At 45.3% G+C, this 25,403-nt stretch overlaps 1 protein-coding gene across 1 annotated transcript in view; it reads left to right on the forward strand.

Annotated features, from left to right (window-relative positions):
- Positions 1 to 13,040: 13,040 nt before the first annotated feature.
- Positions 13,041 to 25,403, forward strand: part of LOC109876269 (prolyl endopeptidase) — a 54,391-nt gene continuing 42,028 nt past the window's right edge. The window contains exons 1-7 of the mRNA XM_020468719.2: positions 13,041 to 13,211; positions 13,698 to 13,772; positions 14,163 to 14,296; positions 15,616 to 15,746; positions 20,231 to 20,440; positions 21,568 to 21,689; positions 21,929 to 22,034. Coding sequence (XP_020324308.2) covers positions 13,074 to 13,211; positions 13,698 to 13,772; positions 14,163 to 14,296; positions 15,616 to 15,746; positions 20,231 to 20,440; positions 21,568 to 21,689; positions 21,929 to 22,034 — 916 coding nt within the window. The 5' untranslated portion in view covers positions 13,041 to 13,073. The remainder of the gene's footprint in view (positions 13,212 to 13,697; positions 13,773 to 14,162; positions 14,297 to 15,615; positions 15,747 to 20,230; positions 20,441 to 21,567; positions 21,690 to 21,928; positions 22,035 to 25,403) is intronic.

Raw genomic sequence — 25,403 nt, forward strand, 5'->3', positions numbered from 1 at the left:
AGTCCGCCCATGCTCTTAAGTATGGGACTATCAAATGGAAGCAAGCTATGCAAGCTAGCAAGCAGTCTACCGCCAGACAGCAAGCCGAATCAGGGCAGCCTAGGGAACCACGTTTGGAACCCGATGTAGCAAGTCTGCGTCGGGGAGACTTCAACAAACAGCGAGAGTGATGAATTCACATCTAAATCGTCCAGCATTGAAGGTCAGGGGAATGCAATTTTGACTGAATATGAACACTTTATTCTGGGTAAAAACCCTTCAGTGAAACGAATTGACAATACTCGCAGTAGTGTTTCCCGAGTACGGGAATTCCTCCTTGTACTGTCAGAGGGCAAAGGCCGATGAAGGACTGTGTTCCCTGGATAATTACAGACGTGTTTCTGGGTGGTAGAGCCAAGTTGAAGACCGTGGTTTGGCCCCATCCACATTCAAAATCTAGTAGATTTTGCTTTATGTTTTGGATCATTGTCTTGTTGGAAGACAAATCTCCGTCCCAGTCTCAGGTCTTTTGCAGACTCCATCAGGTTTTCTTCCAGAATGGTCCTGTATTTGGCTCCATCCATCTTCCCATCAATTTTAACCATCTTCCCTGTCCCTGCTGAAGAAAAGCAGGCCCAAACCATGATGCTGCCACCACCATGTTTGACAGTGGGGATGGTGTGTTCAGGGTGATGAGCTGTGTTGCTTTTATGCCAAACATAACGTTTTGCATTGTTGCCAAAAAGTTAAATTTTGGTTTCATCTGACCAGAGCACCTTCTTCCACATGTTTGGTGTGTCTCCCAGGTGGCTTGTGGCAAACTTTAAATGACACTTTTTATGGATATCTTTAAGAAATGGCTTTCTTCTTGCCACTCTTCCATAAAGGCCAGATTTGTGCAATATACGACTGATTGTTGTCCTATGGACAGAGTCTCTCACCTCAGCTGTAGATCTCTGCAGTTCATCCAGAGGGATCATGGGCCTCTTGGCTGCATCTCTGATCAGTCTTCTCCTTGTATGAGCTGAACGTTTAGAGGGACGGCCAGGTCTTGGTAGATTTGCAGTGGTCTGATACTCCTTCCATTTCAATATTATCGCTTGCACAGTGCTCCTTGGGATGTTTAAAGCTTGGGAAATCTTTTTGTATCCAAATCCGGCTTTAAACTTCTTCACAACAGTATCTCGGACCTGCCTGGTGTGTTCCTTGTTCTTCATGATGCTCTCTGAGCTTTTAACGGACCTCTGAGACTATCACAGTGCAGGTGCATTTATACGGAGACTTGATTACACACAGGTGGATTGTATTTATCATCATTAGTCATTTAGGTCAACATTGGATCATTCAGAGATCCTCACTGAACTTCTGGAGAGAGTTTGCTGCACTGAAAGTAAAGGGGCTGAATAATTTTGCACGCCCAATTCTTCAGTTTTTGATTTGTTAAAAAAGTTTGAAATATCCAATAAATGTCGTTCCACTTCATGATTGTGTCCCACTTGTTGTTGATTCTTCACAAAAAAATACAGTTTTATATCTTTATGTTTGAAGCCTGAAATGTGGCAAAAGGTCGCAAAGTTCAAGGGGGCCGAATACTTTCGCATGGCACTGTAGGTGAGATGAATTTTCTGGAAGTAACCCAGGAAAGTGGGGGGTTTCAGCTCTGTGTTGCAAGTCACAAAACGAACTATAGCTTCAGGGAGTGCATAATTGTGATATCGGAGGAGGAATACACTTGGCTTAAACAATTCCATCAGATCATCAGACTAAGACTAAGAAGCATTATTTTTCACGTCCTGCGGAAAAATGCACGATAGGATGTACAACAGGATGTGGGCCAGATATTTGCCGGGTTTGGCATTGGAAGTAAAGTGACTTTCGGTACACTTCGACGAAGCGTTGCTAAAATGAACTTAAATCAAGATTCGGTTACAGACCGTGGATCCGTGGCCAGCCATATGTGCCATTCCCTTGAAACACAGGCAAGGCACTACTGGTACCATAATTTGTCTCATAATGCCAGCCGGGTGCTCCCATAGCGGGCATGGTGGTCTGGAACCCCCCTAAATGCATTTAAAACCATTATGAAAATTTGGGCTTGGTAACCCAAAAATAATACCAGATGCCCGTGGACTTAGTCATTTTTCTGAAGATTAAAAAAAAAAAACTCCATAAATCACTAGGGGCAGCCCCCATTGATTTGGGCCCGTAGTGGGGTGCTCCCATAGTGGGCATGGAGGACTGGATCCCCCCTAAATGGATTAAAAAGCATTGTTAAAATATGGGCCTGGTAACCCATCCAATCACCAGGCCCACAGCTGGACTTAGTCTCTGGAGCGAAAGGAAAAAGTGGGGACTGTCACTTTTTCAATCAATTTCTGAATTTTTCAAAAAAAGATTAAAAATACTTCCCGAGGTGCTAGAGGTCCCACATTTTGGTTAATACCCTCTCTCGTGATGGGCAACAATTACCCTTGGTTTAAAAAAGTTTGCATCCATAGGAAGCTATAGGCCCTGCCACCTACACATTTTTTCACCAACTTGTGTTGATCCTCAACACTGGAGCTCCCCAGGGGTGCATGCTCAGTCCCCTCCTGACGACAAAACAGTGGTAGGCCTGATCACCGACAACGCCGAGACACCCTATAGGGAGGAGGTCAGAGACCTGGCCTGGTGGTGCCAGAATAACAACCTATCCCTCAACGTAACCAAGACTAAGGAGATGATTGTGGACTACAGGAAAAGGAGCACCGAGCACGTCCCCATTCTCATCGACGGGGCTGTAGTGGAGCAGGTTGAGAGCTTCAAATTCCTTGGTGTCCACATCACCAACAAATTAGAATGGTCCAAACACACCAAGACAGTCGTGAAGAGGGCACGACAAAGCCTATTCCCCCTCAGGAAACTAAAAAGATTTGACATGGGTCCTGAGATCCTCAAAAGGTTCTACAGCTGCAACATCAAGAGCATCCTGACCGGTTGCATCACTGTCTGGTATGGCAATTGCTAGGCCACTGACCGCAAGGCACTTCAGAGGGTGGTGCGTATGGCCCAATACATCACTGGGGCAAAGCTGCCTGCAATCCAGGACCTCTACACCAGGCGGTGTCAGAGGAAGGCCCAAAAAATTGTCAAAGACCCCAGCCACCCCAGTCATAGACTGTTCTCTCTACTACCGCATGGCAAGCTGTACCGGATTGCCAAGTCTAGGACAAAAATACTTCTCAACAGTTTTTACCCCCAAGCCATAAGACTCCTGAACATGTAACCAAATGGTTACCCGGACTATTTGCATTGTGTGCCACCCCCAACCCCTGCTGCTACGCTGCTGCTACTCTCTGTTAATCTTATATGCATAGTCATTTTAACCATACATCCATGTATAAACTACCTCAATTGGCCCGACCAACCAGTGTGTGCCCCCCCAACCCCTGCTGCTACTCTCTGTTAATCTTATATGCATAGTCATTTTAACCATACATCCATGTATAAACTACCTCAATTGGCCCGACCAACCAGTGCACCCGCACATAGGCTAACTGGGCTATCTGCATTGTGTCCCGCTACCCGCTACCCACCACCCACCAACCCCTCTTTATGCTACTGCTGCTCTCTGTTCATCATATATGCTTAGTCACTTTAACCATATCTACATGTGCATACTACCTCAATCTGCCTGACTAACCGGTGTCTGTACATAGCCTTGCTACTAACCGGTGTCTGTACATAGCCTTGATACTAACCGGTGTCTGTACATAGCCTTGCTACTAACCGGTGTCTGTACATAGCCTTGCTACTAACCTGTTACATAGCCTTGCTACTAACCGGTGTCTGTACATAGCCTTGCTACTAACCGGTGTCTGTACATAGCCTTGCTACTACCGGTGTCTGTACATAGCCTTGCTACTAACCGGTGTCTGTACATAGCCTTGCTACTAACCGGTGTCTGTACATAGCCTTGCTACTAACCGGTGTTCCCCTTGCTACTAACCGTGTCTGTACATAGCCTTGCTACTAACCGGTGTCTGTACATAGCCTTGCTACTAACCGGTGTCTGTACATAGCCTTGCTACTAACCGGTGTCTGTACATAGCCTTGCTACTAACCGGTGTCTGTACATAGCCTTGCTACTAACCGGTGTCTGTACATAGCCTTGCTACTAACAGGTGTCTGTACATAGCCTTGCTACTAACCGGTGTCTGTAACATAGCCTTGCTACTAACCGGTGTCTGTACATAGCCTGCTACTACCGGTGTCTGTACATAGCCTTGCTACTAACCGGTGTCTGTACATAGCCTTGCTACTAACCGGTGTCTGTACATAGCCTTGCTACTAACCGGTGTCTGTACATAGCCTTGCTACTAACCGGTGTCTGTACATAGCCTTGCTACTAACCGGTGTCTGTACATAGCCTTGCTACTAACCGGTGTCTGTACATAGCCTTGCTACTAACCGGTGTCTGTACATAGCCTTGCTACTAACCGGTGTCTGTACATAGCCTTGCTACTAACCGGTGTCTGTACATAGCCTTGCTACTAACCGGTGTCTGTACATAGCCTTGCTACTAACCGGTGTCTGTACATAGCCTTGCTACTAACCGGTGTCTGTACATAGCCTTGCTACTAACCGGTGTCTGTACATAGCCTTGCTACTAACCGGTGTCTGTACATAGCCTTGCTACTAACCGGTGTCTGTACATAGCCTTGCTACTAACCGGTGTCTGTACATAGCCTTGCTACTACCGGTGTCTGTACATAGCCTTGCTACTAACCGGTGTCTGTACATAGCCTTGCTACTACCGGTGTCTGTACATAGCCTTGCTACTAACCGTGTCTGTACATAGCCTTGCTACTAACCGGTGTCTGTACATAGCCTTGCTACTAACCGGTGTCTGTACATAGCCTTGCTACTAACCGGTGTCTGTACATAGCCTTGCTACTAACCGGTGTCTGTACATAGCCTTGCTACTAACCGGTGTCTGTACATAGCCTTGCTACTAACCGGTGTCTGTACATAGCCTTGCTACTAACCGGTGTCTGTACATAGCCTTGCTACTAACCGGTGTCTGTACATAGCCTTGCTACTAACCGGTGTCTGTACATAGCCTTGCTACTTAACCGTGTCTGTACATAGCCTTGCTACTAACCGGTGTCTGTACATAGCCTTGCTACTAACCGGTGTCTGTACATAGCCTTGCTACTAACAGTGTCTGTACCTAGCCTTTGCTACTAACCGGTGTCTGTACATAGCCTTGCTACTAACCGGTGTCTGTACATAGCCTTGCTACTAACCGGTGTCTGTACATAGCCTTGCCTACTACCGGTGTCTGTACATAGCCTTGCTACTAACCGGTGTCTGTACATAGCCTTGCTACTAACCGGTGTCTGTACATAGCCTTGCTACTAACCGGTGTCTGTACATAGCCTTGCTACTAACCGGTGTCTGTACATAGCCTGCTACTAACCGGTGTCTGTACATAGCCTTGCTACTACCGGTGTCTGTACATAGCCTTGCTACTAACCGGTGTCTGTACATAGCCTTGCTACTAACCGGTGTCTGTACATAGCCTTGCTACTAACCGGTGTCTGTACATAGCCTTGCTACTAACCGGTGTCTGTACATAGCCTTGCTACTAACCGGTGTCTGTACATAGCCTTGCTACTAACCGTGTCTGTACATAGCCTTGCTACTAACCGGTGTCTGTACATAGCCTTGCTACTAACAGGTTGTCTGTACATAGCCTTGCTACTAACCGGTGTCTGTACATAGCCTTGCTACTAACCGGTGTCTGTACATAGCCTTGCTACTAACCGGTGTCTGGTACATAGCCTTGCTACTAACCGTGTCTGTAACATAGCCTTGCTACTAACCGGTGTCTGTACATAGCCTTGCTACTAACCGTGTCTGTACATAGCCTTGCTACCTAACAGGTGTCTGTACATAGCCTTGCTACTAACCGGTGTCTGTAATAGCCTTGCTACTACCGGTGTCTTGTACATCAGCTTGCTACAACCGTGTCTGTACATAGCCTTGCTACTAACCGGTGTCTGTACATGCCTTGCTACTAACCGTTGTCTGTAACCATAGCCCTTGCTACTAAACCGGTGGTCTGTACATAGCCTTGCTAATACCGGTGTCTGTACATAGCCTTGCTACTAACCGGTGTCTGTACATAGCCGTTGCTACTAACCGGTGTCTGTACATAGCCTTGCTACTAACCGGTGTCTGTACATAGCTTGCTACTAACCGGTGTCTTTACATAGCCTTGCTACTAACCGGTGGTCTGTACATAGCCTTGCTACTAACCGGTGTCTGTACATAGCCTTGCTACTAACCGGTGTCTGTACAAGCCTTGCTACTAACCGGTGTCTGTACATAGCCTTGCTACTAACGGTTCTGTACATAGCCTTGCTACTAACCGGTGGTCTGTACATAGCTTGCTACTAACCGTGTCTGTACATAGCCTTGATACTAACCGGTGTCTGTACATAGCCTTGCTACTAACCGGGTCTGTACATAGCCTTGCTACTAACCGGTGTCTGTACATAGCCTTGCTACTAACCGGTGTCTTACATAGCCTTGCTACTAACCGGTGTCTGTAATAGCCTTGCTACTAACCGGTGTCTGTACATAGCCTTGCTACTAACCGGTGTCTGTACATAGCCTTGCTACTAACCGGTGTCTGTACATAGCCTTGCTACTAACCGGTGTCTGTACATAGCCTTGCTACTAACCGGTGTCTGTACATAGCCTTGCTACTAACCGGTGTCTGTACATAGCCTTGCTACTAACCGGTGTCTGTACATAGCCTTGCTACTAACCGGTGTCTGTACATAGCCTTGCTACTAACCGGTGTCTGTACATAGCCTTGCTACTAACCGGTGTCTGTACATAGCCTTGCTACTAACCGGTGTCTGTACATAGCCTTGCTACTAACCGGTGTCTGTACATAGCCTTGCTACTAACGCGGTGTCTGTACATAGCCTTGCTACTAACCGGTGTCTGTACATAGCCTTGCTACTAACCGGTGTCTGTACATAGCCTTGCTACTAACCGGTGTCTGTACATAGCCTTGCTACTAACCGGTGTCTGTACATAGCCTTGCTACTAACAGGTGTCTGTACATAGCCTTGCTACTAACCGGTGTCTGTACATAGCCTTGCTACTAACCGGTGTCTGTACATAGCCTTGCTACTAACCGGTGTCTGTACATAGCTTTGCTACTAACCGTGTCTGTACATAGCCTTGCTACTAACCGGTGTCTGTACATAGCCTTGCTACTAACCAGGTGTCTGTACATAGCCTTGCTACTAACCGGTGTCTGTACATAGCCTTGCTACTAACCGGTGTCTGTACATAGCCTTGCTACTAACCGGTGTCTGTACATAGCCTTGCTACTAACCGGTGTCTGTACATAGCCTTGCTACTAACGGTGTCTGTACATAGCCTTGCTACTAACCGTGTCTGTACATAGCCTTGCTACTAACCGGTGTCTGTACATAGCCTTGCTACTAACAGGTGTCTGTACATAGCCTTGCTACTAACCGGTGTCTGTACATAGCCTTGCTACTAACAGGGTGTCTGTACATAGCCTTGCTACTAACCGGTGTCTGTACATAGCCTTGCTACTAACCGGTGTCTGTACATAGCCTTGCTACTAACCGGTGTCTGTACATAGCCTTGCTACTAACCGGTGTCTGTACATAGCCTTGCTACTAACGTGGCTGTGTCTGCTACCCTGTAATAGCCTTGCTACTAACCGGTGTCTGTACATAGCCTTGCTACTAACCGGTGTCTGTACATAGCCTTGCTACTAACCGGTGTCTGTACATAGCCTTGCTACTAACCGGTGTCTGTACATAGCCTTGCTACTAACCGTGTCTGTACATAGCCTTGCTACTAACCGTGTCTGTACATAGCCTTGCTACTAACCGTGTCGTAACATCGCCTTGCTCTACCGTGTCGGTACATAGCCTTGCTACTAACCGTGTCTGTACATAGCCTTGCTACTAACCGGTGTCTGTAATAGCCTTGCTACTAACCGGTGTCTGTACATAGCCTTGCTACTAACCGGTGTCTGTACATAGCCTTGCTACTAACCGGTGTCTGTACATAGCCTTGCTACTAACCGGTGTCTGGTACAGAGCCTTGCTACTAACCGGTGTCCTGTACATAGCCTTGCTACTAACCGGTGTCTGTACATAGCCTTGCTACTAACCGGTGTCTGTACATAGCCTTGCTACTAACCGGTGTCTGTACATAGCCTTGCTACTAACCGGTGTCTGTACATAGCCTTGCTACTAACCGGTGTCTGTACATAGCCTTGCTACTAACCGGTGTCTGTACATAGCCTTGCTACTAACCGGTGTCTGTACATAGCCTTGCTACTAACCGGTGTCTGTACATAGCCTTGCTACTAACCGGTGTCTGTACATAGCCTTGCTACTAACCGGTGTCTGTACATAGCCTTGCTACTAACCGGTGTCTGTACATAGCCTTGCTACTAACCGGTGTCTGTACATAGCCTTGCTACTAACCGGTGTCTGTACATAGCCTTGCTACTAACCGGTGTCTGTACATAGCCTTGCCTACTAACCGTGTCTGTACATAGCCTTGCTACTAACCGGTGTCTGTACATAGCCTTGCTACTAACCGGTGTCTGTACATAGCCTTGCTACTAACCGGTGTCTGTACATAGCCTTGCTACTAACCGGTGTCTGTACATAGCCTTGCTACTAACCGGTGTCTGTACATAGCCTTGCTACTAACCGGTGTCTGTACATAGCCTTGCTACTAACCGTGTCTGTACAGAGCCTTGCTACTAACCAGGTGTCTGTACATGCCTTGCTACTAACCGGGTCTGTTACCATAGCCTTGCTACTAACCGGTGTCTGTACATAGCCTTGCTACTAACCGGTGTCTGTACATGCCTTGCTACTAACCGGTGTCTGTACATAGCCTTGCTACTAACGGTGTCTGTACATAGCCTTGCTACTAACCGGTGTCTGTACATAGCCTTGCTACTAACCGGTGTCTGTACATAGCCTTGCTACTAACCGGTGTCTGTACATAGCCTTGCTACTAACGGTGTCTGTACATAGCTGCCTTGCTACTAACCCGGTGTCTGTACATAGCCTTGCTACTAACCGGTGTCTGTACATAGCCTTGCTACTAACCGGTGTCTGTACATAGCCTTGCTACTACCGGTGTCTGTACATAGCCTTGCTACTAACCGGTGTCTTGTACATAGCCTTGCTACTAACCGGTGTCTGTACATAGCCTTGCTACTAACCGGTGTCTGTACATAGCCTTGCTACCCCCTTAACCGGTTGTCCTGTACATAGCCTTGCTACTAACCGGTGTCTGTACATAGCCTTGCTACTAACGGTGTCTGTACATAGCCTTGCTACTAACCGGTGTCTGTACTAGCCTTGCTACTAACCGGTGTCTGTACATAGCCTTGCTACTAACCGGTGTCTGACATAGCCTTGCTACTAACCGGTGTCTGTACATAGCCTTGCTACTAACCGGTGTCTGTACATAGCCTTGCTACTAACCGGTGTCTTGTACATAGCCTTGCTACTAACCGTTGTCTGTACATAGCCTTGCTACTAACCGTGTCTGTACATAGCCTTGCTACTAACCGTGTCTGTACATAGCCTTGCTACTAACCGGTGTCTGTACATAGCCTTGCTACTAACCGTGTCTGTACTAGCCTTGCTACTAACCGTGTCTGTACATAGCCTTGCTACTAACCGGTGTCTGTACATAGCCTTGCTACTACCGGGTGTCTGTACATAGCCTTGCTACTAACCGGTGTCTGTACATAGCCTTGCTACTAACCGGTTGTCTGTACAGAGCCTGGCTGCTACTAACCGGTGTCTGTACATAGCCTTGCTACTAACCGGTGTCTGTAACATAGCCTTGCTACTAACCGGTGTCTGTACATAGCCTTGCTACTAACCGGTGTCTGTACATAGCCTTGCTACTAACCGTGTCTGTACATAGCCTTGCTACTAACCCGGTGTCTGTACATAGCCTTGCTACTAACCGGTGTCTGTACATAGCCTTGCTACTAACCGGTGTCTGTACATAGCCTTGCTACTAACCGGTGTCTGTACATAGCCTTGCTACTAACCGGTGTCTGTACATAGCCTTGCTACTAACCGGTGTCTGTACATAGCCTTGCTACTAACCGGTGTCTGTACATAGCCTTGCTACTAACCGGTGTCTGTACATAGCCTTGCTACTAACCGGTGTCTGTACATAGCCTTGCTACTAACCGGTGTCTGTACATAGCCTTGCTACTAACCGGTGTCTGTACATAGCCTTGCTACTAACCGGTGTCTGTACATAGCCTTGCTACTAACCGGTGTCTGTACATAGCCTTGCTACTAACCGGTGTCTGTACATAGCCTTGCTACTAACCGGTGTCTGTACATAGCCTTGCTACTAACCGGTGTCTGTACATAGCCTTGCTACTAACCCTGTCTGTACATAGCCTTGCTACTAACCGGTGTCTGTACATAGCCTTGCTACTAACCGTGTCTGTACATAGCCTTGCTACTAACCGGTGTCTGTACATAGCCTTGCTACTAACCGGTGTCTTACATAGCCTTGCTACTAACCGGTGTCTGTACATAGCCTTGCTACTAACCGGTGTCTGTACATAGCCTTGCTACTAACCGGTGTCTGTACATAGCCTTGCTACTAACCGGTGTCTGTACATAGCCTTGCTACTAACCGGTGTCTGTACATAGCCTTGCTACTAACCGGTGTCTGTACATAGCCTTGCTACCGTGTTCCTATACCGGTGTCTGTACATAGCCTTGCTACTAACGGCCGGTGTGCTGTACATAGCCTGCTACTAACGGCGGTGTGTACATAGCCTTGCTACTAACCGGTGTCTGTACATACCTTGCTACTAACCGGTGTCTGTACATAGCCTTGCTACTAACCGGTGTCTGTACATAGCCTTGGCTACTAACCGGTGTCTGTACATAGCCTTGCTACTAACCGGTGTCTGTACATAGCCTTGCTACTAACCGGTGTCTGTACATAGCCTGCTAACAACCGGTGTCTGTACATAGCCTTGCTACTAACCGGTGTCTGTACATAGCCTTGCTACTAACCGGTGTCTGTACATAGCCTTGCTACTAACGGTGTCTGTACATAGCCTTGCTACTAACCGGTGTCTGTACATAGCCTTGCTACTACCGGTGTCGTACATAGCCTGCTACTAACCGGTGTCTGTACATAGCCTTGCTACTAACCGGTGTCTGTACATAGCCTTGCTACTAACCGGTGGTCTGTACATAGCCTTGCTACTAACCGGTGTCTGTACATAGCCTTGCTACTAACCGGTGTCTGTACATAGCCTTGCTACTAACGTGTTAAGCCTTGCTACTAACCGGTGTCTGTACATAGCCTTGCTACTAACCGGTGTCTGTACATAGCCTTGCTACTAACCGGTGTCTGTACATAGCCTTGCTACTAACAAGTGTCTGTACATAGCCTGCTACTAACCGTGTCTGTACATAGCCTTGCTACTAACCGGTGTCTGTACATAGCCTTGCTACTAACAGGTGTCTGTACATAGCCTTGCTACTAACCGGTGTCTGTACATAGCCTTGCTACTAACCGGTGTCTGTACATAGCCTTGCTACTAACCGGTGTCTGTACATAGCCTTGCTACTAACCGGTGTCTGTACATAGCCTTGCTACTAACCGGTGTCTGTACATAGCCTTGCTACTAACCGGTGTCTGTACATAGCCTTGCTACTAACCGGTGTCTGTACATAGCCTTGCTACTAACCGGTGTCTGTACATAGCCTTGCTACTAACCGGTGTCTGTACATAGCCTTGCTACTAACCGGTGTCTGTACATAGCCTTGCTACTAACCGGTGTCTGTACATAGCCTTGCTACTAACCGGTGTCTGTACATAGCCTTGCTACTAACCGGTGTCTGTACATAGCCTTGCTACTAACAGGTGTCTGTACATAGCCTTGCTACTAACCGGTGTCTGTACATAGCCTTGCTACTAACCGGTGTCTGTACATAGCCTTGCTACTAACCGGTGTCTGTACATAGCCTTGCTACTAACCGGTGTCTGTACATAGCCTTGCTACTAACCGGTGTCTGTACATAGCCTTGCTACTAACAGGTGTCTGTATATAGCCTTGCTACTAACCGGTGTCTGTACAGAGCCTTGCTACTAACCGGTGTCTGTACATAGCCTTGCTACTAACCGGTGTCTGTACATAGCCTTGCTACTAACCGGTGTCTGTACATAGCCTTGCTACTAACCGGTGTCTGTATAGAGCCTTGCTACTAACCGGTGTCTGTATAGAGCCTTGCTACTAACCGGTGTCTGTATAGAGCCTTGCTACTAACCGGTGTCTGTATAGAGCCTTGCTACTAACCGGTGTCTGTATAGAGCCTTGCTACTAACCGGTGTCTGTATAGAGCCTTGCTACTAACCGGTGTCTGTATAGAGCCTTGCTACTAACCGGTGTCTGTATAGAGCCTTGCTACTAACCGGTGTCTGTATAGAGCCTTGCTACTAACCGGTGTCTGTATAGAGCCTTGCTACTAACCGGTGTCTGTATAGAGCCTTGCTACTAACCGGTGTCTGTATAGAGCCTTGCTACTAACCGGTGTCTGTACATAGCCTTGCTACTAACCGGTGTCTGTACATAGCCTTGCTATGTCACACACACACACACACACACACACACATACCTTTTTTTCCCCGCACTATTGGTTAGAACCTGTAAGTAAGCATTTCACTGTAAGGTCTACACCTGTTGTATTCGGCGCACGTGACAAATAAACTTTGATTTGAAGATGCTTCCCCCTCTCAGGCCCCAGAGCCTGTGTAGGGATCCGAGTACATTTGACTAAGTGAAGGAGTACATTGAGGATAATATGTGGAAATTATTATAAGTTTTTGTTATTTTATTATTATTTTGTATATATTTTTGTTAAGAGTATTTTAATTTTTACCCCACCCAATAGGTGGCGGCAATTCACCTTTTGGGATGTAGTCTGTCAATAAATCCTTGAAGAAGAGTAAGACATTTTAAGAAGAAGTTGATGTTTGGACGGGTCCAGAAAGTCATATCCAAACAATTATTTAAGTCTTTGACACAACTTTTCTTATTACGGAATTCAAGAACAGTCACTTCTAAAATGTCTTTCCAATACCCAAATGCTTACCGTGACGAGGCAGTTGTAAGTAACAGGCTAGCTTGTCATGTCGCTTCCAAGGCAATGGGGAGGAGCTAGCCACTTGCTAGCTTGCCATGTACCGGTACTTGCTAACTAGCTAGCAGTCTTTGTTTATTTAGGTAGTTTGAGGCTACTAAAATTAGTTGGCATTTGAACACATGCACATTGTTAGCTATGAACCGAGTTCGCGAGCTAACAAATGAACATCGGCTAGCTAACTGTTAGCCTGTAGGCTAATGTTAACGGCATGGATAACCAAACCTCGAATGAATGAGTCAGCCAGCTAACGTTAGCTCGGCTTCGTTCTCCTTTTGTTGGCTTTGTCTCATGTTAGCTAGCTGCTAGCAAAGCTTTTGCATAGGCTGGCTAGCTAGCAAGCTAACCTTAGCGCTGTCATGTTATCGCATAACATCGAGCAGCAAATGATCAAAGTTGTTGGGTGACTGCTGCCGCACATTATGGATTTCACCTGCTTGTGATTTCTCACAGGTGGACGACTACCATGGCAATAAGATTCCAGACCCGTACAGTTGGCTGGAAGACCCAGACAGCGAAAAGACGCAGGTAAACGCCCATTTGCCATTCATTCAACACTGGTTGAAGGAATGTTATCGCAACGTTACCAGTTGATTTCGGTCAGGGAGTCCTTAGTCGGGGTCAATATTTTCAATTCTGATGAAATTCACATTAATTTGTATGTTATTACTTTTATCAAGGTATAATAAAATTAGCTGAGTTGGTCACTGTAGAATGTGCCACTGCCAACTCCTCCCCACAATCAAGGGGGAGGGGGGGGTTAAATTAAATTTGAGTCACCAACTCAGCACATCTACCAAAAATGTCCAACAGGTATTGACATAGGCTACTGACACAGTAGGTAAGGTTGCAACCAGCACCACCACCTGTGAATTAGTGGTCATTACATTGATGTTGATATGTCTTGTTTCTTCCCAGGCTTTTGTCAATGCTCAGAACCAGCTGACACTGCCCTACTTGGAGCGCTGTGAGGTGCGAGACCTGTTCAAGGAGCGCATGACGGAGCTCTACGACTACCCCAAATACAGCTGCCCCTTCAAGAGGGGGAGTAGGTGAGAGGAGTAGGGTTGGGTCAAGGTTAGCGAGCACATCCGACCCGCTTGCTTACAGCTACACTAGGGTCAGACAGCCATCCTTTGTAAATTAAGAAACTGCGGATATGGCTTGGAAAATGTCCCTCATTCCAGGGGTGAGAAAGGTGTCTCATTATCCCAACTGTTACACTGAAAATATTGAATGACAGTTTTCTGGAAAAATGTCCACAGCAGTCATTCCGACCCTAGTGCATCTGTAAGCAAGCAGGTCGGATCTGCTGGCTAGGTCAAGGTGTGGGAGTTTTGAGGACTTTTGTTGCACCCAAAAACACAGGGTCATGTTCATTAGGGCATGTAACAGAAAATGTCTTAAATGTTCTGCAACAGAAAAATAAAAATGAGCATTTCTTATTGGACAGCTCCAGAGGTTTATTCACTAGAAACCCAACAGACGCAAACTATCAAATGGCGCAGGGACCTAGCTGCATTTGTCAAATAGAAAAATGATTCTGCTTCAAAATGTTTTTCGTTAAGAAAAATAATGACTTACACCCCAAGTAGGCCCTCCCAGTTTGGTTTCTTGTGAACACGATATAGCTGCTCCTTGAAGGTGGCTTTCCATCAAATTGGTTTGGTGCATTTTTGTTCAGAGCTCTTACCCCCTTATTTTGCTTTGTTTGGACTGGTGTGAACACTGCACTCAGAAACGCACTAAACAATCCACCATGGTTCGCTCAAAAAGGGTAGTAGTGGTCCGATTCAATTCGAACCCTGGTGCAGTTCGCTGCAGGTGAGAAAGAAAGAAAGAGTCGAGCGCTATTATTGGTTGTTTGACTGCGAGCATTTGACGAAATGCACACAGCATCATAACTTGAGATCCCTGAAACATTCTGTGAGTAGCAGCGCATTTGAGAGCATCCTATGCAGATTAGGGGACACGAGGGCTATACCAGGGTTATAGGCTTCTGAATATAGCCTATTCACGTCGAAGTTAGAGCATCTATTTCTCTGTTTCCTGCTGCATGTTGAAAGATCAAAGTGAAACTAATATGAAGATTGGGACACACAGGTGATGCTTCATTATAATCATAAATGGATTTAACAAAAGACATGCATGGACACGTGGTGTTTGCCAAAATGTCAAACCAACTAACATTTCTAATGTGAAACCTACCAGACTAAAATGTAAATAATACAAAATAACAAGATCTCTGATTCGAACTGTAGCTCAAAACTGTGTGACAACGCCCTGAGAGGCTCAGGGGGACTTGTCTCTTGGAATACTGTGTAGTAAGGTTCTATTGATGTCTGGCTCACATTCCTGGCCCCCTCTGCAGGTATTTCCACTTCTATAACACGGGTCTCCAGAACCAGAGTGTGATGTATGTTCAGGAGAGTCTGGAGGCAGACCCCACAGTCTTTCTGGACCCAAACACTTTCTCTGAGGACGGGACTGTTGCTTTACAAGGTGGGAGACTGAAATGTGTACAAACAATATTAATATTTAAAACACATTTCTTTATTGACAATACTACACAGATGGCCATTGTCTTCATGATATATTCTCTATTAACAATCAATGTGTGTCGCTGACTGGGTACTATGATGTCTAGCCGGACGAGCAAGGCTATATGATGTGTATTCAGAAAGTATTGACACCCCTTGACTTGTTCCACATTTTGTTTTGCTACAGCCTGAATTTAAAATGGATTCATTTGAGATTTGTCACTGGCCTACACACAATACCCCATAATGTCAAAGTGGAATTATGTTTTTGGACATTTTTACAAGTTAATTAAAAATGAAAAGCTGAAATCTCTTGCGTTAATAAGTATTCAACCCCTTTTGTTATGGCAGGCTTATATAACTTCAGGAGTAAACATTGCCTAAAGTCACAAGTTGCATGGACTCAGTCTTTGTGCAGTAATAGTGTTTAACATTTTATTTTAATCACTACCTCATCTCTGTACCCAACACACTAAATTATGTAAGGTCCCTCATTTGAGCAGTGAATTTCAAACACCGATTCAACCACATAGACCAGTGAGGTTTTCCAATGCCTCGCAAAGAAGGGCACCTATTGGTAGATGTGTGTGTAAAAAGGGGGGGGGGGGGGGAAGATATTGAACATCCCGTTGAGTATGGTGAAATATTAATTACACTTTGGATGATGTATCAATACACCTAGTCAATACAAAGATACAGGTGTCCTTCCTAACTCAGTTGCCAGGGAGGAAGGAAACCGCTCAGGGATTTCAGTTTGGCTAATGCTGACTTTAAAACAGAGTTTAATGGCTGTGATGGGATAAAACTGAAGATGGATCAACAACATTGTAATTGCTCCACAATACTAACCTAATTGACAGTGAAAAGAAAGCCTGTACAGAATAAACATATTCCAAAGCACGCATCCTGTTTACAGCAAGGCACTGAAAGTAATACTGCAAAATATGTGGCAAAGCAATTCACTTTTTGTCCTGAATACAAAGTGTTATGTTTGGGGCAAATCCAATAGAACACGTTACGGAGTACCACTCTCCATATTTTCAAGAGTTGTGGTAGCTGCATCATATTATGGGTGTGCTTGTAATCATTAAGGACTAGGGAGTTTTTCAGAATGGAGCTAAGCACAGGCAAAATCCTAAAGGAAAACCTGGTTCAGTCTGTTTTTCACCAGACAGTGGGAGATGTATTCACCTTTCAGCAGGACAATAACCTAAAACACAAGGACAAATCTACACTGGAGTTGCTTACCACAAGACCCTGAATGTTCCTGAGTGGCCGAGTTACAATTCTGACTTAAATCTTCTGAAATCTTTGGAATGACCTGAAAATGGTTGTCTAGCAATGATCAACAACCAATTTGACAGAGCTTTAAGTATTTTGAAAATAATAATGGGCAAATGTTGCACAATCCAGGTGTGGAAATCTCTTGGACTAAAAAATGATAGCCTAACAGCTATATTCACTGCCAAAGTTGCTTATATGAAGTATTGACTCAGGGGTGTGAATAGTTACGTAAATTAGATTTCTGTATTTTATGTAATACATTTGCGACATTTGGAGAGAAAAAATTATATGCTATTGTGTGTACAGTCGTGGCCAAAAGTTGAGAATGAATCAAATGTTGATTTTTCACAAAGTCTGCTGCCTCAGTTTGTATGATGACAATTTGCATATACTCCAGAATGTTATGAAGAGTGATCAAATTAACTGCAATTAATTGCCAAGTCCCTCTTTGTCATGCAAATGAACTGAATCCCCCAAAAACATTTCCACTGCATTTCAGCCCTGCCACAAAAGGACCAGCTGACATTATGTCAGTGATTCTCTCGTTGACACAGGTGTGAGTGTTGATGAGGACAAGACTGGAGATCACTCTGTCATGCTGATTGAGTTCGAGTAACAGACTGGAAGCTTCAAAAGGAGGGAGGGTGGTGCTTGGAATCACTGTTATTCCTCTGTCAAACATGGTTAGCTGCAAGGAAACACGTGCCGTCATCATTGCTTTGCACAGAAAGGGCGTCACAGGCTAGGATATTGTTGCCAGTAAGATTGCCCCTAAATCAACCATTTATCGTATCATCAAGAACTTCAAGGAGAGCAGTTCAATTGTTGTGAAGAAGGTTTCAGGGCGCCCAAGAAAGTCCAGCAAGCACCTGGACCGTCTCCTAAAGTTGTTTCAGCTGCGGGATTGAGACACCACCAGTACAGAGCTTGCTCAGGAATGGCAGCAGGCAGGTGTGAGTGGACCTGCACACACAGTGAGGTGAAACATTTTGAAGGATGGCCTGGTGTCATGAAGGGCAGCAAAGGAGCCACTTCTCTGCAGGATAAACATAATGGACAGACTGATATTTTGCAAAAGGTACAGGGATTGGACTGCTGAGTACTGGGGTAAAGTCATTTTTGGGGTAAAGTCATTTTCTCAATTGTTTGGGGCATCCGGAAAAAAGCTTGTCCGGAGAAGACGAGGTGAGTGCTACCATCAGTCCTGTGTCATGCCAACAGTAAAGCATCCTGAGACCGTTCATGTGTGGGGTTGCTTCTCAGCCAAGGGAGTGGGCTCACTCACAATTTTGCCTAAGAACACAGCCATGAATAAAGAATGTTACCAACACATCCTCCGAGAGCAACTTCTCCCAACCATCCAGGAACAGTTTGGTGACAAACAAAGCTTTTTCCAGCATGATGGAGCACCTAATAAGGCTATAATGTAACAAAATGTGGAAAAAGCCAAGGGTCTAAATACTTTCCGAATGCTGTGTGTGTGTGTGTGTGTGTGTGTGTGTTATAGTACCAGTCAAAGGTTTGGACATCATTCCAGGTTTTTTTTGTTACCATTTTTAACATTGTCGAATAACAGTTAAGACATCAACTATGAAATAACACATGGAATCATCTAGTAACAACAAACCCTTTGCCTTGATGACAACTATGAAATAACACATGGAATCATCTAGTAACAACAAACCCTTTGCCTTGATGACAACTATGAAATAACACATGGAATCATCTAGTAACAACAAACCCTTTGCCTTGATGACAACTATGAAATAACACATGGAATCATCTAGTAACAACAAACCCTTTGCCTTGATGACAACTATGAAATAACACATGGAATCATCTAGTAACAACAAACCCTTTGCCTTGATGACAACTATGAAATAACACATGGAATCATCTAGTAACCAACATTTTTTTTTAAAGGTAAAATATTTATTTGTTTAAGTTTCTTCAAAGTAGCCACCCTTTGCCTTGATGACAGCTTAGCACACTCTTGGCATTTTCTCAACCAGCTTCACCTGGAATGCTTTTCCTTCACTCTGCGGTCCAACTCATCCCAAACCATCTCAATTGGGTTGAGTTTGGGTGATTGTGGAGGCCAGGTCATCTGATGCAGCACTTCATCACTCTCCTTCTTGGTCAAGCCTGGAGGTGTGTTTGGTCATTGTCCTGTTGTAAAACAAATGATAAGCGCAAGCCAGATGGGATGACGTATCGATGCAGAATGCTGTGGTAGCAATGCTGGTTAAGTGTGCCTTGAATTCTAAATCAATCACTGACAGTTCCACCAGCAAATCACCCACACGCCATCACACCACCACCTCCATGCTTCACGGGGGAACCACACATGTGGTCTCCTCTGAACAGTTGATGTTGTGTCTGTTACTTGAACTCTGTGAAGCAATTATTTGGGCTTTGATTTCTGAGGCTGGCAACTCTAATGAGAGGTAACTCTGTGTCTTCCTTTCCTGTGGCAGTCCTCCATGAGAGCCAGTTTCATAGCGCTTGATAGTTTTTGCGACTGCACTTGAAGAAACTTTCAAAGTTCTTAATTTTCCAGATTGACTGACCTTTAATGTCTTAAAGTAATGCTTGACTGTCATTTATCTTTGCTTATTTGAGCTGTTCTTGCCTAAATTTGGACTTGGTCTTTTACCAAATAGGGCTATCTTGTGTATACTACCCTACCTTGTCACAACACAACTGATTTGGCTCAAACACATTAAGGAAAGAAATTCCACAAATGTAATTTTAACAAGGCACACTCTTAATTGAAATGCGTTCCAGGTGACTACCTCATGAAGCTGGTTGAGCGAGTGCCAAGTCTGCAAAGCTGACATCAAGGCAAAGGGTGGCTACTTTGAAGAGAAAAAAAAAATATATATACTTTGATTGAACCCTTTTTTGTTTCCTACATGATTCCATATATAGTGTCTATCTTCACTATTATTCTACATTGTAGAAGTAAAGAAACCCTGTATTGAGTAGGTGTGTCCAAACTTCTGACTGGTACTGTATGTCGAGAGAACTTCACCTGTCGGGGAATCCTGGCATAGGTTAACTCATTGTGACCCTGCTCTCCAGTGTCTCCTGTTATGTCTTCACTATAAAAGTCTTACTTGGTTAAATAAAGGCTTTAAATCAGGTTCTGTCAATCCTCAGGCTATGCGTTCTCGGAGGATGGCGAATACCTGGCGTATGGTACCAGCGCCAGCGGCTCGGACTGGGTGGAGATGCACTTCCTGCAGGTGGAGGGGGCTGTCGCCCTCAAGGACAAACTAGAGAGGGTTAAGTTCAGCTGCATGTCCTGGACCCACGACGGCAAGGGCCTCTTCTACAACTCTTACCCCATGCAGGAGGGCAAGAGCGACGGTGAGCATCCTGGCTACGTAGACGCACACTGAACAAAAATATAAACGCAACATGTAAAGTGTGGGTCCCATGTATCTTGACTTGAAATTAAAGATCGCAGAAATGTTCAAAATGCACAAAGCTAATTTCTCTCAATTTTTATGCACAAATTAGTTTACATCCCAGTTAGTGAGCATTTATCCTTTGCCAAGGTAATCCATCCACCTGAGAAGTTGATTAAACCGCATGATCATTGCATAGGTGTACCTTGTGTTGGGACAATAAAAGGCCACTAAAATGTGGGAGCATGCAATTGGTATGCTGACTGCAGTAATGTCCACCCAAGCTGTTGCCAGAGACTTGAATGTTCATTTCTCTACCATAAGCCGCCTCCGTTTTTTTGTTTGGCAGTACATCCAACTGGCCTTACAATCGCAGACCACTTGTATGGCCTCGTGTGGGCGCGCGATTTGCTGATGTCAACGTTGTGAACAGAGTGCCCCGCGGTGGGGCTATGGGCAGGCATAAGCTACAGACAATGAACACAATTGCATTTTAGTGATGACAATTTGAATGCACGGAGATACGCAACGAAGTCCTAAGGCTCATTGTCTTACCATTCATTCGCAGTCATCACCTCATGTTTCAGCATGATAATGCACGGCCCCATGTCGCAAGGATCTGTACACAACTCCTGGAAGCTGAAAATGTCACATTTCTTCCTTTGGCTGCATAATCACCAGATGTGACCCATTGAGCATGTTTGGGATTCTCTGGATCGACGTGTACGACAGCGTGTTCCAGTTCCCGCCAATATCCAGCAACTTTGCACAGCAATTGAAGAGGAGTGGGCCACAATCAACAGCCTGATCAACTCTATGGGAAGGAGATGTCACGCTGCATGAAGTAAATGGTCACACTAGATACTGACTGGTTTTCTGATCCAAGCCTCAATCTGTGATCTGTGAACAACAGATGCGTATCTGTATTCCCAGTCGTGATTAGGGCCTAATGAATTATTTTCAATTGACTGATTTCCTTACAAGAACTGTAACTCAGTAAAATCGTTGCGTGTTTATAATATGTTAGGGATCTCCCATTGCCACAATGGGGCAGACATGGTACATTAACGTCTCTCTCTCCTCTAGGCACGGAGACGTCCACCAACCTGCACCAGAAGCTCTACTTTCACGTGCTGGGGACCCCCCAGTCCCAGGACTGCCTATGTGCTGAGTTCTCCGACCACCCCAAGTGGATGAGCGGTGTCGAGGTAGGGAGTCACTATTACTTAAACGCTCCTCAACAGACAGGGTGCAGAAGCAGAAATTACATTATTTGAGTAATGTCGTTATCTTTAATGTAAGTAAAATTTCCTGTTCATTTCACATCTATGCCAATCCTGTTCCCCATCTACACACAATTTTGCTGTTAGCAATTTCTCTGGTATTTTATTTGGGTTAGCGGAAGAGTTTTGTGGTCAGAGTGCTTGACCAGTGTCGCTCTCTTCAGGTGTCCGATGACGGACGCTATGTGCTGTTGTCCATCAGGGAGGGCTGTGACCCGGTCAACCGGCTGTGGTACTGCGACCTCCAAACCACTCCTCAGGGCATCACAGGTACCCCTTGCCTTCATAATAAATTAATAATCACAAGTACCCTCGCCCAAAACGATGGTTCCGCTGAAGCTTTCTGTAGCTTCCTTAACCAACAATGCAGTTCAAGAAATAGTTATGAAAATATTTACTAAATAAAACTAAAGTACATTTTTTTAAATAAAAAGTAACAATACAATAACGAGGCTATATACATGGGGTACTGGTACAGAGTCGTGCAGGTTAGTTGAGGTCATTTGTACATGTAGGTAGGGGTAAAGGGACTGCATAGATAATAAACAGGTAGTTGAGGTAATTGTAATAACACAATAACATAACAATAAGGAGGCTATCTATATACAGGGGGTACCGGTACCGAGTCAGTGGGCGGGGGTACAAGTTATCGAGGTAAAATGTACATGTAGGTAGGGGTAAAGGGACTGCATAGATAATAAACAGCGAGTAGCCGTAGCGTAAAAAAACAGGTCAATGCAAATAGTCTGGGTAGCAATTTGATTAATTGTTTATCAGTCTAATGGCTTCAGGGTAGAAGCTGTTAAGGAGCCTTTTGAACCTAGACTTTGTGCTCTGGTACTGCTTTCCATGCGGTAGCAGAGAGAACAGTCTATGACTAGGGCCTCTGGAGTCTTTGACAATTTTTAGGGCCTTCCTCTGAAACCGCCTGGTATATAGGTCCTGGATGGCAAGAAGGTCGGCCCCAGTGATGTACTTGGCCGTACGCACTACCCTCTGTAGCACCTTGTAGTCAGATGCCGAGCAGTGTCACCATACCAGGCGGTGATGCGACCGGTCAGGATGCTCTCTGGTGCAGCTGTAGAACTTTTTTAGGATCTGGGGACACACGCCAAATCTTTTCAGTCTCCTGAGGGGGGAAAATGGGTTTTCATGCAACCGCACAGTTAACTAGTCCAACACTCTAACCATTGCACTCCATGAGTAGGCTGCCTGTTACGCAAATGCAGTAGAAGCCAAGGTAAATTGCTAGCTAGCATTAAACTTATAAAAAACAATCAATCATAATCACTAGTTATAACTACTAATCCAGTTTAGCAGGCAATATTAACCAGGTGAAATTGTGTCATTTCTCTTGAGTTCATTGCACGTAGAGTCAGGGTATATGCAACAGTTTGGGCGTCCTGGAGAGTGGGTAGTTTGCCCCTGGTGGTGACCGCACCACCCTCTTGTGAGCCTTGTGGTTGTGGGCGGTGTAGTTGCCGTACTAGGCGGTGATACAGCCCGACAGGATGCTCTCAATTGTACATCTGTAAAAGTGTGTGAGGGTTTTGGGTGACGAGCCAAATTTCTTCAGGTTCCGGAGATTGAAGAGGAGCGGTTGTGCCGTCACCACACTGTCTGTGTGGGTGGACTATTTCAGTTTGTCAGTGATATGTACGCAGAGGAACTTAACTTTCCACCTTCTCCACTGCTGTCCTGTCTGTGGATAGGGTGTGCTCCATCTGCTGTTTCCTGAAGTCCACAATCATCTTCTTAGTTTTGTTGATGAGTGAGGTTATTTTCCTGACACCACACTCCCATAGCCCTCCCCTCCTCCCTGCAGGCTGTCTCGTTGTTGGTAGTCAAGCCTACTCCTTTTGTGTCGTCTGAGTTGTAGGCGTGCATGGCCATGCAGTCATGGGTGAACAGGAAGTACAGGAGGGGGCTGAGCATGCACCCTTGTGGGGCCCCAGTGTTGAGGATCAGCGAAGTGGAGATGTTGTTTCCTAGCTTCACCACCTGGGGGTGGCCCGTTAGGAAGGCCAGGACCTAATACCCAGGGCCTCGAGCTTAATGATGAGCTTGGAGGGTACTATGGTGTTGAATGCTGAGCTATAGTCAATGAACAGCATTCTTACATAGGTATTGCTCTTGTCCAGATGGGATAGGACAGTGCAATGACACAGATGTGTCAAGTTTTGAGGGAGTGTGCAATTGGAATGCTCACTGCAGGAATGTCCACCCAAGCTGTTACCAGAGAATTGAATGTTAATTTCTCTACAATAAGCTGCCTCCAACGTCGTTTTAGAGAATTTGGCGATACAACCTCCGACCTCGTGTAACCACGCCAGCCCAGGACCTTCACATCTGGCTTCTTTACCTGCGGGATTGTGTAAGACCAGCCACCTGGACGTTAGATGAAACTGGGGAGTATTTCTGTCTGTAATAAAGCCCTTTTGTAGTGAAACATTTATTCTGATTGGTGGGGCCTGGCTCCGTGGTGGGTGGGCCTTGCTCCCAAGTGGGTGGACCTATTCTCTCCCAGGCCCACCCATGGTTGCACCCCTGCCCAGTCACTCAATCATTTGAACTTTTTTGCTATTTTTATATTGGGACATAAAACTAAAACTGAGTTGGCACACAGGTGGCTAAGCTCCTTTTTTTCCCCCTCGTGGAGCCGGGCCCGCAAGCAGATCTGTTTTTATATCATGTGCTTTCTCATTTGCTGCATACCGACACAGCTTGGCTAAATTGTAACCATGAAGCGGCCATGGTGTGCATAGCCTGTGGAGCTCAGCCAGGACTGTTGCTTTTGGAACTGAATTAAAACATTTTAACAATGTGATTTAACCTATTTGAAGTTTGGAAAATAGATGGCAAAAATTGTTAAATGCTTGTAAACTGCTTACGAGGTCCCCATTGACCGCTGGCAAGCTACCAGACATGCAGGTTTCTGCTAAGGTGCAACCTTTGGTAGGTTGATGACAGCATCAGTCTGCTATACAGCGAAGCCTAATCAGACATGCCATGCTCATCAGGGTTATTACAGGGAACATGAAATTATCCAAATAATTTGCTCGTGGTTCACGCAGCTCAAATTATACTGTATGTAACAACTCCATTGGACTTGTACTGTTAGATTTGTATCGCTGTTTCAACAAAATACATTTTTAAATGTCCTTTTCATTTTAAACAGTGGTGCAGCTAGTGCTATGAACCAAAACATGAATCTTGAGGTGACGGGTGGAGGGGGTGTAAAATGCCATCTGACATACTGTGTTTATTTTAATACAAAACATTACTGTATCATTGAAAGTGACAAATTACCCAATGGATCATGATAATTTTCTAGTTAAAAAAACAAGAGCATTAGGCTAAAGCTGCTGATGTGAATTATTGTCAGCAAACATTTTAATTTGAAGTCAATCTACATGGTTGGGAATTTATTTTCGGACTAATTGGTTAATTACGTTCGATTCAGGCCTGGACAAATCCATTCCTCCCGGGCCTGATTTGATTTGGTGTCACTTTTCCCCCATCCCTAGCAATTGCATTTTTAACTGACTATGTTTAGTTGAGTATTGGAGTCAGGTGTGTTAGCTGGGGCAAAAGTGTGACACCAATCAACTGACTATGTTTAGTTGAGTATTGGAGTCA

This window comes from Oncorhynchus kisutch, linkage group LG21 (assembly GCF_002021735.2).
Source record: "Oncorhynchus kisutch isolate 150728-3 linkage group LG21, Okis_V2, whole genome shotgun sequence".
Lineage (NCBI taxonomy): Eukaryota > Metazoa > Chordata > Actinopteri > Salmoniformes > Salmonidae > Oncorhynchus > Oncorhynchus kisutch.